Source organism: Drosophila albomicans, chromosome 3, assembly GCF_009650485.2.
Source record: "Drosophila albomicans strain 15112-1751.03 chromosome 3, ASM965048v2, whole genome shotgun sequence".
NCBI classification, from domain to species: Eukaryota; Metazoa; Arthropoda; class Insecta; order Diptera; family Drosophilidae; genus Drosophila; species Drosophila albomicans.
The window spans coordinates 10085776-10100067 of record NC_047629.2 but is presented as its reverse complement, the minus strand read 5'-3'; the positions used below and the strand labels follow the sequence as shown (position 1 = coordinate 10100067).

Genomic DNA, 14292 nt, shown 5'->3' with positions numbered 1-14292 from the left:
GAAAAGTGATTTTTGAATTTTTGCTTTATTTGTTAATGTTGTAATATTTCAATTGTTGTTTTGTTTTTGCTTTATTTTTATTTATTAGGTAAGTATTAGTTATTGTATAAAAAATATTGTCATGGAATCTTAGGCACTAAGATACGATTATGATATGTGTAAAGAAGACAAGACAAGACGTACAAACGATATGCGCAGATCCCCTAATTGGAGGTCTTATAGAACTTATGATCGTGAGTACTTCTGGTATGTTGGAATGCACCTTGTTTAATCTTATGCACAGCACAGGTTGTCGTTGTTGGGGCAGTTATATATTCGCTCTTATAGAGACTGGAACCAGTGAACTTGTCGTTGCCCAAACTAATAGAGGATTGATTGCCACGACGTGAGGTCATGACACGTTCCGTATGACTATGGGCGTTATAGGAGGAGGAGGGAAAATCGATACCACTGGACACATGCTGGCTACCGCTTCCACGATGACGTGTTACATGTCTTTCAGTATGCGATTGGGAGGGGAAGTCAATGCCTCCCGAGACGTAGGAGCGGGTGACCGTCGTCCTTTCCAGGTTTGATCTGTTAGCATTTCCGTTGTCAACGCCTCCAGATATGATGCGAGACATGTTGGTCGAAGAGGAGCTCTTTGTCTGATGCTCCTTGTTCTCCTTATGTACACTGCAGCTGCGACGATCAGTAGAATAGCTAGTATTCAAGTCTGTCTCCCTATTCTGGCGATGAATGCTGCTGTAGCTCTGGCGATCATTAGATTGGCTCGAGGGTTGCTCGTGTAGATTTAGAATACTCTTGCGCTGCATCTTGCCAGTCGAGGTCAGGCTGCTGTTGACTGCATTTGAATCGTTTGTCACGTTCTTGCGATGGAATATGGAATTGGAGACATCGGCTTCGGAAGAGAATTCGCTCTTTCTGTGATGGAAGTGCTTGGATGAGGACACATGGGACGTTGAGCTGTTGGTAATGTTATTGGTCGTGGTATTGCTGCCAGTTACGTGATGTGTGGTGCTGCCTGTGATGTTATTACCAGACACATGGGTTGTAGAGCCACCGGTAATATTATTGCCTGTTACATGTTGGGTTGAGCTACCAGTAATATTATTACCAGATACATGGGTTGTAGTGCCACCAGTAATATTGTTGCCAGTTACATGATGGGTGGTGCTACCAGTAATATTATTTGTAACTGAATGTTGGTTACGTGATGTGATGTTCTTCGTTACGGAACTGTTTTCAATCACTCTAGAACTTGAGCTATCTGTCACATTCTTAACTATCGAACTTCCACCGACCACATGAGACGTAGTTCCTCCATTAACATTCTTACTAGAAACTAAGTGAGTTGTTGAGCCTCCAGTTCCAGTTACATTGTTGATTACTGAACTGCCTTGATTTGTTGTCGATGTGGAGGACTCAAGGGCGTTTCTGTCAATTGTCGATCCGCGAATCCTTTCAGAATTTACTGTTGATTTATCAACAATATTGAGATTTCTTTGCATCGATGTTGTCTCTTTATGTATGTTCTGAGTATTCTCAATATTGGTTGTAGTCGATTTCTTTGACACATTCTCGATGACATTTATTTTTGCTGGTCTCTTCACATACTCGGTTTCCGGTTCCTTTTTAGCTCGACCACCAACTACAGTGGTGACCTTCTTTGTAGATACAATTATAAGGCCGTCGACTGGATTCTGGCTGTTGGCATCCGTTTGTTTAACTGCATCCTTGCCAGACACAAAGTTCATCTGGTTGGTTGTTTTTAGAATGGTTGTATCCGTTCCCAAACTAATCGATGAGCTATTATGTTTGTATTTCTGTGTTCGCTGAACCCTATCCACTGTAGTCTTATTAGAAGTCGTTTTGTAATCATCTTTTCTTGTCACTGACATAGGACCTTCTAACTTCAAATTATCCACCGGTCGCTTTGGTGTCTCCCTTCTAACAGTCTCCAGTGTAGTACTATCGGTTTCAGTTCTATCAGTTCTTTTATAAAATTCACCTTCTTGTTTCAAATTATCCTTGGGTTTTTTCTGAGTCGGTCGCTCTGCAGGTTTGAATGTAGGTTTCTCAGGCGCATAAAATGGTCCATCCATCTTTAAGTTATCACTTGGCTTTACCTGATCGGGTCTAGTTGTGTAATGGTATTCTTCTTTCTTTGTAAATGTCATTGTGCCCTCATTCTTTAAGTTATCTTTCCTGATAATAGTCTTGACCTTGTCTGCAGGTTTAAATTCTTCCTTTTCAGGAATATACATTTTGCCCTCAGGAGTTTTCAAATTATCTTGCGGTTTCTTTTGTTTAGGTCTTTCTGCAGGCTTAAAGCCAGGTTTTTCTGGAGCGTAGAATTCTCCTTCGTTCTTCAAGTTATCCGTTGGCCTAACCTGTTCCGGACGAACAACATATTGGTACTCCTTCTTTTCAGTAAAGGTCATTTCCCCCTCATTACGTAAGTTGTCTTTTCTGATGATTCTTTCCGTTTTTTCTGCTGGCCTATACTTTGGTTTCTCTGGAGTAAAGAATTCTCCTTCATTTTTCAAGTTATCCTCTGGTTTCTTTTGAACAGGTCGCTCAGCAGGTTTGAAGCCAGGTTTTTCAGGAACGTAGAACTTGCCTTCATTTTTCAAGTTATCTTCTGGTCTGACTTGGGATGGACGATCTCCTGGCCTATACTTAGGTTTCTCAGGCGCATAGAATTCCCCTTCATTCTTTAAATTATCTTCCGGCTTCTTTTGAACTGGTCGTTCGGCAGGCTTGAACTTGGGCTTTTCTGGTGTATAGAATTCGCCTTCATTCTTTAAGTTATCTTCAGGCTTAACTTGAGACGGGCGTTCACCGGGCAAATACTTAGGTTTCTCAGGAGCGTAAAATTTTCCTTCATTTTTCAAATTGTCTGTTGGCCTAACCTGTTCCGGTCGAACAACATATTGATATTCTTCTTTCTCCACAAACGTCATTTCACCTTCGTTGCGCAAGTTGTCTTTCCGAATGATTCTTTCATTTTTCTCCGCAGGCCTAAATCCTGGTTTTTCTGGAACATAGAATTCGCCTTCATTCCTCAAATTGTCTTCAGGTTTTTTTTGAACTGGACGTTCTGCAGGCCGGAATTTAGGTTTCTCTGGAGTGTAGAAATCGCCTTCATTCTTCAAGTTATCTTCTGGTCTAACTTGAGATGGTCGTTCACCAGGCATGTATTTTGGTTTTTCCGGAGCATAAAATTCGCCTTCATTCTTCAAATTGTCTTCTGGTTTCTTCTGAACTGGACGTTCAGCCGGTTTAAACTTGGGTTTCTCGGGTGTGTAGAATTCGCCCTCATTCTTCAAGTTATCTTCGGGTCTAACTTGACTTGGCCGTTCTCCTGGTATATATTTGGGCTTCTCTGGAGCGTAGAAATCGCCTTCATTCTTCAAGTTGTCCTCCGGTTTCTTCTGAACTGGACGCTCTGCAGGTCGGAATTTTGGTTTCTCGGGTGTGTAGAATTCGCCCTCGTTCTTCAAATTATCTTCTGGTCTGACTTGGCTTGGTCGTTCTCCAGGCAAGTACTTGGGCTTTTCCGGTGCATAGAATTCTCCTTCATTCTTCAAGTTATCGGTTGGCTTAACTTGTTCAGGTCGAACAACATATTGATACTCTACTTTCTCCACAAACGTCATTTCACCTTCGTTGCGCAAGTTATCCTTTCGAATGATTCTTTCAGTTTTCTCTGCTGGTCTAAATCCTGGTTTCTCTGGTACATAAAATTCCCCTTCATTTTTCAAATTGTCCTCGGGCTTCTTCTGGATTGGACGTTCTGCGGGCTTAAACTTGGGTTTCTCTGGTGTGTAAAATTCTCCCTCGTTCTTCAAGTTATCTTCGGGTCTAACTTGACTTGGCCGTTCTCCTGGTATATATTTGGGCTTCTCTGGAGCGTAGAAATCGCCTTCATTCTTCAAGTTGTCCTCCGGTTTCTTCTGAACTGGACGCTCTGCAGGTCGGAATTTTGGTTTCTCGGGTGTGTAGAATTCGCCCTCGTTCTTCAAATTATCTTCTGGTCTGACTTGGCTTGGTCGTTCTCCAGGCAAGTACTTGGGCTTTTCCGGTGCATAGAATTCTCCTTCATTCTTCAAGTTATCGGTTGGCTTAACTTGTTCAGGTCGAACAACATATTGATACTCTACTTTCTCTACAAATGTCATTTCGCCTTCGTTACGCAAGTTATCCTGACGAATGATTTTTTCAGTCCTTTCCGCTGGTCTATATCCTGGTTTCTCTGGCACATAGAATTCTCCTTCATTTTTCAAGTTGTCCTCGGGTTTCTTCTGAACTGGGCGTTCTGCTGGCCTAAATTGAGGTTTCTCTGGAGTGTAGAATTCGCCTTCATTCTTCAAGTTATCTTCTGGTCTAACTTGACTTGGTCGTTCTCCAGGCATGTATTTCGGCTTCTCCGGGGCGTAGAATTCACCTTCGTTCCTCAAATTGTCTTCTGGTTTCTTCTGAACTGGACGTTCTGCTGGCCTAAATTGAGGTTTCTCTGGAGTGTAGAATTCGCCTTCATTCTTCAAGTTATCTTCTGGTCTAACTTGACTTGGTCGTTCTCCAGGCATGTATTTCGGCTTCTCCGGGGCGTAGAATTCACCTTCGTTCCTCAAATTGTCTTCTGGTTTCTTCTGAACTGGACGTTCTGCTGGCCTAAATTGAGGTTTCTCTGGTGCGTAAAATTCGCCTTCATTCTTCAAGTTATCCTCTGGTCTAACTTGACTCGGTCTCTCTCCGGGTGTGTATTTAGGTTTCTCTGGAGCGTAGAATTCTCCCTCATTCTTCAAGTTATCCTCCGGTTTCTTTTGGACTGGACGTTCTGCTGGCCTAAATTGAGGTTTCTCTGGAGTGTAGAATTCGCCTTCATTCTTCAAGTTATCTTCTGGTCTAACTTGACTTGGTCGTTCTCCTGGCATGTATTTAGGCTTCTCCGGTGCGTAAAACTCTCCTTCATTCTTTAGATTATCCTCAGGCTTCTTTTGAACTGGACGCTCCGCCGGCCTGAATTTCGGTTTCTCCGGAGTGTAAAATTCGCCTTCATTCTTCAAGTTATCAGTTGGTCTCACTTGCTCTGGGCGAACAACATATTGATATTCTTCTCTCTCCACAAACGTCATTTCTCCCTCATTACGCAAGTTATCCTTTCTGATAATTCTTTCAATTTTCTCTGCTGGTCGATATCCTGGCTTCTCTGGAACATAGAATTCTCCTTCATTTTTCAAATTATCCTCCGGCCTAACTTGAGTTGGTCTTTCTGCAGGCCTGTACTTAGGTTTCTCTGGAGTATAGAATTCGCCCTCATTCTTCAAATTATCTTCTGGTCTAACTTGACTTGGCCGTTCACCGGGTGTATACTTGGGCTTCTCGGGAGCGTAGAATTCTCCCTCATTCTTCAAATTATCCTCCGGTTTCTTTTGAACTGGACGTTCTGCAGGCCGGAACTGTGGTTTTTCTGGAGCATAAAATTCGCCCTCATTTTTCAAATTGTCTTCTGGTCTAACTTGACTCGGTCTCTCTCCCGGTGTGTATTTCGGTTTCTCCGGAGCGTAGAATTCTCCCTCATTCTTCAAGTTATCCTCCGGTTTCTTATGGACTGGACGCTCTGCAGGTCTGAATTGAGGTTTCTCTGGTGCGTAAAATTCGCCTTCATTCTTCAAGTTATCCTCTGGTCTAACTTGACTCGGTCTCTCTCCGGGTGTGTATTTAGGTTTCTCTGGAGCGTAGAATTCGCCCTCATTCTTCAAATTATCTTCTGGTCTAACTTGACTTGGCCGTTCACCGGGTGTATACTTGGGCTTCTCGGGAGCGTAGAATTCTCCCTCATTCTTCAAATTATCCTCCGGTTTCTTTTGAACTGGACGTTCTGCAGGCCGGAACTGTGGTTTCTCAGGTGTATAGAACTCACCCTCATTTTTCAAGTTATCTTCTGGTCTAACTTGACTCGGTCGTTCTCCAGGCATGTATTTCGGCTTCTCAGGAGCGTAAAATTCTCCCTCATTTCTCAAGTTATCCTCCGGTTTCTTTTGGACTGGACGCTCTGCAGGTCTGAATTGAGGTTTCTCTGGTGCGTAAAATTCGCCTTCATTCTTCAAGTTATCCTCTGGTCTAACTTGACTCGGTCTCTCTCCGGGTGTGTATTTAGGTTTCTCTGGAGCGTAGAATTCTCCCTCATTCTTCAAGTTATCCTCCGGTTTCTTTTGGACTGGACGTTCTGCTGGCCTAAATTGAGGTTTCTCTGGAGTGTAGAATTCGCCTTCATTCTTCAAGTTATCTTCTGGTCTAACTTGACTTGGTCGTTCTCCTGGCATGTATTTAGGCTTCTCCGGTGCGTAAAACTCTCCTTCATTCTTTAGATTATCCTCAGGCTTCTTCTGAACTGGACGCTCTGCTGGCCTGAATTTCGGTTTCTCCGGAGTGTAAAATTCGCCTTCATTCTTCAAGTTATCAGTTGGTCTCACTTGTTCTGGGCGAACAACATATTGATATTCTTCTCTCTCCACAAACGTCATTTCTCCCTCATTACGCAAGTTATCCTTTCTGATAATTCTTTCAATTTTCTCTGCTGGTCGATATCCTAGTTTCTCTGGAACATAGAATTCTCCTTCATTTTTCAAATTATCCTCCGGCCGTACTTGAGTTGGTCTTTCTGCAGGCCTGTACTTAGGTTTCTCTGGAGTATAGAATTCACCCTCATTCTTCAAATTATCTTCTGGTCTCACTTGACTTGGCCGTTCACCGGGTGTATACTTGGGCTTCTCGGGAGCGTAGAATTCACCTTCATTTTTCAAATTGTCCTCTGGTTTTTTTTGAACTGGCCGTTCTGCAGGTCGGAATTGTGGTTTTTCTGGTGCATAGAATTCGCCCTCATTTTTTAAGTTATCTTCTGGTCTAACTTGACTCGGTCTTTCTCCCGGTGTGTATTTCGGTTTCTCCGGAGCGTAAAATTCTCCCTCATTCTTCAAGTTATCCTCCGGTTTCTTTTGAACTGGACGTTCTGCAGGCCGAAATTGAGGTTTCTCTGGAGTGTAAAACTCGCCTTCATTCTTCAAGTTATCCTCTGGTCTAACTTGACTAGGTCTTTCTCCCGGTGTGTATTTCGGTTTCTCAGGTGCGTAGAATTCTCCCTCATTCTTCAAGTTATCCTCCGGTTTCTTCTGAACTGGACGCTCTGCAGGTTTGAACTTCGGTTTCTCGGGTGTGTAGAATTCTCCTTCATTTTTCAAATTGTCGATTGGTCTGACTTGCTCTGGACGAACAACATACTGATATTCTTCTCTTTCCACGAACGTCATTTCACCTTCATTACGTAAGTTATCCTTTCTGATAATTCTTTCGATTCTCTCGGCTGGTTGATATCCTGGTTTTTCAGGAACATAAAATTCTCCTTCGTTTTTCAAATTATCTTCTGGCCTGACTTGGGCTGGGCGCTCCGCTGGCTTGTACTTAGGCTTCTCTGGTGCGTAAAATTCCCCTTCATTCTTTAAGTTATCAGTGGGTCTTACTTGATCTGGTCGAACAACATATTGATACTCTTCCCTCTCTACAAACGTCATTTCTCCCTCGTTGCGCAGATTATCCTTTCTGATGATTTTTTCAATTCTTTCTGCAGGCCTAAATCCTGGTTTTTCTGGAACATAAAATTCACCTTCATTCTTCAAATTGTCTTCAGGTTTTTTCTGAACTGGACGTTCTGCTGGCCTGAATTGAGGTTTCTCCGGGGTATAGAAATCGCCTTCATTTTTCAAGTTATCTTCTGGTCTTACTTGAGACGGACGTTCTCCAGGCACATACTTTGGCTTTTCTGGAGCGTAGAACTCTCCCTCATTCTTTAAATTGTCCTCGGGTTTCTTTTGAACTGGACGTTCTGCAGGTCTAAATTTGGGTTTCTCAGGTGTATAGAATTCGCCTTCATTCTTAAGGTTGTCTTCAGGTCTAACTTGGGAGGGACGCTCTCCTGGCCTATACTGTGGTTTCTCTGGGGCGTAGAATTCGCCTTCATTCTTTAGATTATCTTCAGGCTTCTTTTGGACAGGGCGTTCTGCTGGCTTATATCCAGGCTTCTCGGGTACATAGAATTCACCTTCGTTTTTCAAATTATCTTCTGGTCTTACTTGAGATGGACGCTCTGCAGGTCTGAATTTGGGCTTCTCAGGTGTATAGAATTCGCCTTCATTCTTAAGGTTGTCTTCGGGTCTAACTTGAGAGGGACGTTCTCCTGGCCTATACTGTGGTTTCTCTGGAGCGTAAAATTCGCCTTCATTCTTTAGATTATCTTCAGGCTTCTTTTGGACAGGGCGTTCTGCTGGCTTATATCCAGGCTTCTCGGGTACGTAGAATTCACCTTCGTTTTTCAAATTATCTTCTGGTCTTACTTGAGATGGACGTTCTGCAGGTCTGAATTTGGGTTTCTCAGGTGTATAGAATTCGCCTTCATTCTTAAGGTTGTCTTCGGGTCTAACTTGAGAGGGACGCTCTCCTGGCCTATACTGTGGTTTCTCTGGAGCGTAGAATTCGCCTTCATTCCTTAGATTATCTTCAGGCTTCTTTTGAACAGGACGTTCGGCTGGTTTATATCCAGGCTTCTCTGGAACATAGAATTCACCTTCGTTTTTCAAATTATCTTCTGGTCTGACTTGAGCTGGACGTTCTGCAGGTCTAAATTTGGGTTTCTCAGGTGTATAGAATTCGCCTTCATTCTTAAGGTTGTCTTCGGGTCTAACTTGAGACGGACGCTCTCCTGGCCTATACTGAGGTTTCTCTGGAGCGTAAAATTCACCCTCGTTCTTCAAGTTATCAGTTGGCTTCACCTGCTCTGGGCGAACTACATATTGATACTCTTCCCTCTCAATGAAAGTCATTTCACCTTCGTTTCGCAGGTTATCTTTTCTTATAATTCTCTCAGTCCTCTCTGCAGGTTTAAAGCCCGGTTTTTCTGGAACATAGAATTCTCCTTCGTTCCTTAAGTTATCTTCTGGCTTCTTTTGCACAGGCCGCTCTGCAGGTCTATATCCTGGTTTTTCTGGAGTATAAAATTCGCCCTCGTTTTTCAAGTTATCTTCCGGTTTTTTCTGAACGGGTCGTTCTGCAGGTCTATACCCAGGTTTTTCTGGTACATAAAATTCTCCTTCGTTTTTCAAGTTATCCTCTGGCCTTACTTGAGAAGGACGTTCTCCAGGCTGGTACTTTGGTTTCTCCGGGCTATAGAATTCTCCCTCTTGTTTGAGATTATCTGACGGCTTGACATATCCAGGACGGGTAACAAATTGATACTCTTCTTTTTCTACAAAAGTCATTTCTCCATCCAAACGTAAAGTATCAGTATGTACGATTTTCTCACGTTTTTCGCCTGGCCTATAGGGTTCTTTTTCTGGGGCTGTGAATTCACCTCCGGTTTTCAGATTATCTTCTGGTTTCTTTATGACAATATAATCAACGAGAATATCTTCATTTTTCTTGGAAGTGTGTTCATCTTTCTTTGACCAAGTGTTTGTCCGTATCCTTGTGTAAGTTTCGTCGACGTTATCTAATGATTTAAATACGTATAGTTAGAAAGTACAGTTACATTTTATATCATCGACTCTTACCATCTACTTCGACAATGGTGTTTTCAGTAGATTTCGTTTTGCTAGTAGAACAGTGATGACGTCTAAAAAATTGAGATTTAGTACAATTTTCAGGAAAAGTTTGATAATTAAATCAACTTACCCGCAAGTGCAGATTTCGCAAATGCACCGCTCGCTGTGTGTCGTGAATTTGTTTTTTTCGACTCCACGCTGAAATAAATATTTTTTATTAATGCATTACTTGAAATTAGATGTGCGGTTGCTTACGGTAACTGAATCGTCTAAACGCTTTTTGTCAGTCCGGACATAGTCGAGTTCATCATAAATATTCTCAGTAATATTTTTGTGTTTCGATGTTTCGTTCAGATTCAAGGTTATATTCTCATTGTTTTCCGAAATGGATGTGTTCTTTTCAATTTCCACAAACTCGTCAACATATATGGTCTTTTTGGGAGCCTCCACAATTTTTTCAATGACATCGGTGTGCACCTTTTCGTCCAAAACGCGCCAATCGTTAATGCTCGCATCAAATATCTAAAATACAAATCAAAGTGACAAGATATTAAGCAATAAGACATTTTAATGAGGCAAATGTACTTTAAAATCAAGTTTTATACGAAACTTAACGTATGACTTAGTCAAGCGAACTTCACCTTGTTGCTTTGTTACAAGAATTGTTCTTTAAGTAACAGAAAATTTTCTATTATTAAACTTAGATTCACCTTGTTCGCTTTTAGTTATTTTTTTAGTGAGACTGATAGTAACATGATAAAATAATGCCATAATTTTTGTGGATCCACCTCTTATTATCAAAAAGTCTTAGTTGTTTTTACGAACAGACAGACAAACCGACTCTGGCGACAGACCAAAAAATTATAAACAATATTTAATGCAATCGTGTCTCTTCCTTAATTGTGGAATGCCGAACATAATGAATTTATTATACTCTCAGGAGAGCTTGTCGCGTTTACCTAGTAGTAATGTCTGGGTATCATTAATCACATTCTCGGAGAGTGGACACTAACACACCCCCGAATGGTTTCACATACTCATATAAGGAGAAGTACACACCCATGTACCGGGTATCGACTATCCGCTAGCCCCCCACTTACCTTTGTCACTTCAGTGGTGGTCGTTATGTTTGCCACATCGGTATTATCTTTTTCGATTTCACGAGCAATGTCATTCGGTACAAAGGCTTTCGTATCAGTGTACGATTTCTCGTCGACGACCGTCCACTTGCCGAGCTTCGTATCGTACACCTTTGTCGTATATGTTGTGGTTGTGGTATTTATGACATCATCGACTATTTCGGGATAGCCCACATCATTAGTGCTGTCCACGGTGCGCTCATCGACCACGCGCCACCTATTGTTGCGTCTGTCGTAGATCTTCTTCTTAAATGTCACTTTCGTAGTGCCATCCGAATCCTTACTAACGTAACGCTCAAATGTAGGCGCCTTTTTGTTGGTGGTCCGTGAGTTGCCATCGCTATACTCGCTCCAGGTTTTTGTCTTCACATCGTAGACTTCTTTCTTGGACGACGTTGTCGACTGTTTGCTGGTGCTGCTGCTCTGATTGATGGTGCTTTCGCTGACCTGTTTGTTGCTGGACGTTACTCTGTCCACATTCACATCACTAGCACTAACAGCTGTGCTGGCCACTTTATCGTTACGTCGTGTGTCGGTCGTTGATGACGTCGCCGCGTTGGTCGCGTTTGTTGTGGTCGCGACCGGTTCGCGCACCATGCGCTGTGACGACGTCATCGTTGTCGTTGCTGACGATGACGTATCCAAAGCACCCACAGCAGCTGATTCAGTCTGCTTTGACTTGGCCACGCTCTGAGATTCGCTGCTGCTGCTGATGATGTTAGTATTGCTGACGTTGCTGCTGTTGATGTTTGTGCTGTGACTGTGACTCTGACTGGTATTCATGTTGCTGCTCTTGATGGTGTTGGTGTTGATGTTCGTGCTCATTCTGTTGCTGTTGCTGCTATCGATAGCAACCTGTTCGGCAACATCTACATATTTGCTGCTCGACAGCGACGACGATGATGTCATACCGGTAGCCGCTCTCTCGCTTGCAATGAGCGTTTCGCTTGCGCTGTTGCTGCTGCTGCTGCGCTGTTGCTGTTGCTGTATCTGCTGCTGCTGTTGCTGTAGCTGCTGCTGCTGCTGACTCGAACTGGTTGTCGACTCAAAGTAGCTGGAGCTTGAGCTCGCCTGCTGCTGACTTGACGTTTTTGACGAGGAGGCATACATTTTGGAAATGCTGCCGCTGCCACTGGCAGACGACATTATGACACCGCTGCTGCCACCGCCACCAGGTGTTGTGATCTCGACCACCTCAATGGGGACAGAGAAGACCGGTTCCTTTTTTTCACTTTCGAGCAGATCAATCGATGATATGATCTTCTCGTTGGAATAATCCCTCGAGATCTTGCTAGTGCTGCTACTATGATATAGCTGCTCCGATTGCTGTGACTGTGACTGAGATTTCGATGTGTATGAACTGGAGCTGTAGCTTTTACCGCCTGCAGCAGTCGAGGAGGACGTAGCCAATAGAGTGCCACCACCCCCAGTGCTGGTGCTTGGACCAGTCTCTGGTATGCCATAAGAGACCGATTCGTGTTCCATGGAAGTGGAGCTGCTGTTGGTTGTTAGCGTGGCCATCGCATTTGGCCCCAGTTTTTTGGTTAATTTGGTCGCCGAGGCCGTTGTTGATGTTGTTGTGCTCGATGTTGCTGGCGGCGGCTGCTGCTGCTGCTGCTGCGACTGCGACTGCGACACTTGTTTCTTTTTATTGCTTTTTGATACCATTTTGCTTGCTATATTTTCACACAGATGAGGTAATCGCTGACTGTGTGTCGTGAAAAATGTGTGTGCTTGTTGTTATTTTAATGACTTTAACAAAATTATAGATATTTGTTATGGTCTTTTGTTACTCGTACTCGTTTTCGTTTATTTCGCTTTCGTTATATGAATGTATGTATATATTTTCGTTGTTATTAATCACAATTATCGCTTGGTTTGGCACTAAGTTTAACGACTAAATTACGTAGGTGTGTATGAATGTGTATTTATTTTTTGTGGTGTCTCCTAATTTCCACGTCGGAATGTCGAAATACTTATTTTTAAATATTGTTATAGTGTGTTTGATTTTGTGTTTTGTTGTTGTTGTTCGTAATTTTTTTGTTATACGTATGCGCGAACCATAGTTCAAGTTGAAAATGACAAACGGTGGCACTGTCGTCGCACGCACACACTGACAGACGGCGGCACACTTGATCGTGAGCGGGAGCGTGAGCGTATTGAGCGTAGAGCGGTAATGGAAGCGGCAGTGGGAGCGGGAGCGTAAAAGCTTAGCACACACACACACACTTATACACGGCACGGAGAGATAGAGGCACAGCCAGAGATAGAGACAAATACAGAGACGTTTTTGTTTTTTATTTTCTGATTTTTTTTGTAGTGTTGTTCACTTAGATGCTCAATTGGTGGCAAACTTGTATTTCATATTTCGTATTCGTCGTAGCACTTGAAAGATCAGCAACCGTCGCGAAGCACAACTCAAAACGTACTGATCAACGCTGCTGGTGTCTGGAACCGCTTTCGACCGTATCTGTTGCGCTCTGCCGCTAGCAGCAGCAGCAGCAGCAGCAGCAACGGCAGCAGCGACAGCGGCAAAAGCATTCGTGGGCTTTGCGCCAAAGCGTTGGCTGGCTGGTGTACGCGTGCGTGCGAGCGAGACGCACACAACGGAGCGATTCGCCTTCACAAAAGGCAAAAAAGCCAGGCCCGACTTCGGGCCAGACTGAAAACCAACAACAGCAACAACAACAACAGCAGCAGCAGCAGCGTAGGTTGCCATTTGAGTTATGTATGCTGGGTGTAACTGTATGTGTGTTCTATGTGTGTGGTTGTGCGGAGAGTTAAATGCGTAGGTTAGACGCTCAGCACCTTCATTTTTGTTGTTGTTGTTGTTTTTGTGCCACGCAGCGAGTTCAATAAGCCAATAAATACAAAATGAAAACAACAAAATTCTGCTCAATTCGAAAGTAGGCATAAAAAAGCCAAACAAACAGCTGCTTGATGAGCGCTAGCGGCTTTTTTGCACTCTCTTTGCCCTCTCTCATTATTTACCGGACTAGATGCTGCCTATGATGGCTTGATCGGAGATCTGTAGAATTAGCTCAAAGGCCCAAAATTGGCCAGTTTAAGCAGCAGTCGTCGTCGTTGTCTGGCGGATGGATGCACAATTAAACAACAATGTAAAATATCATATATGACATTGTGGAATTAGTCAGCAACATGTTTTGCATTTACTTTTTCGTCTAGCTCGGCGCTACGTGGGCGCATCCGTGCTTATAACGTTTTTTCTTGAGAAGATTTATGGAATATACTCGTGGCATATGTGCATTGATGCCAAGCTGAAATGAGTCGAGTTTTATTAATTAATTGATTTATAACGGCCTTTGGTGGGTGTCAATGAAAAGTGCCCAGACATTCAATATCATAATAATATTAGATTAAATATATGTATCCCGAAGTTGATATATCCAAAACGAGAACAGTGCAAGCTACTAAACTAGCGTATTATATGTGTATATAAGTATGACAGGTTGAAGTTTAAACAATTCGACCTCCAAAATGTAAATCTTGTAGAGAAAACTAAATTCAATTGTTGCTTAATTCAAAGCGACACT

The 14292-nt window shown here is 42.9% G+C and overlaps 1 protein-coding gene across 10 annotated transcripts; it reads right to left on the bottom strand.

Moving 5' to 3' along the window:
- Window positions 1-6: 6 nt before the first annotated feature.
- Window positions 7-13170, bottom strand: LOC117572418 (titin). Of its 10 annotated transcripts, none has more exons than XM_052004630.1 (7): window positions 10700-13170; window positions 9855-10121; window positions 9730-9797; window positions 9609-9670; window positions 6254-9547; window positions 4862-5035; window positions 7-4687 (listed from the first exon to the last, which is right to left on the bottom strand). In XM_052004630.1, exons 1-7 carry the CDS (start codon window positions 12404-12406, stop codon window positions 204-206), a joined length of 10056 nt encoding a protein of 3351 aa, XP_051860590.1. In that variant the 5' UTR covers window positions 12407-13170; the 3' UTR covers window positions 7-203. The 10 variants fall into 10 exon arrangements, with proteins under 10 accessions (XP_051860590.1, XP_051860587.1, XP_051860589.1 ...); XM_052004627.1 differs by having other exon boundaries at window positions 4862-6243; window positions 6418-9547; XM_052004629.1 differs by having other exon boundaries at window positions 4862-5557; window positions 6167-9547; window positions 10700-13169.
- Between the last annotated feature and the right edge of the window lie 1122 nt (window positions 13171-14292).

Coding starts and splice junctions, on each gene's coding strand:
- LOC117572418 (XM_052004626.1), bottom strand. CDS start 12,406: ATGGTATCAAAAAGCAATAAAAAGAAACAAGTGTCGCAGTCGCAGTCG. Junction 10,122..10,699: donor CCACCACTGAAGTGACAAAG/GTAAGTGGGGGG, acceptor TTTGTATTTTAG/ATATTTGATGCGAGCATTAA. Junction 9,671..9,729: donor TGCGAAATCTGCACTTGCGG/GTAAGTTGATTT, acceptor TCAATTTTTTAG/ACGTCATCACTGTTCTACTA.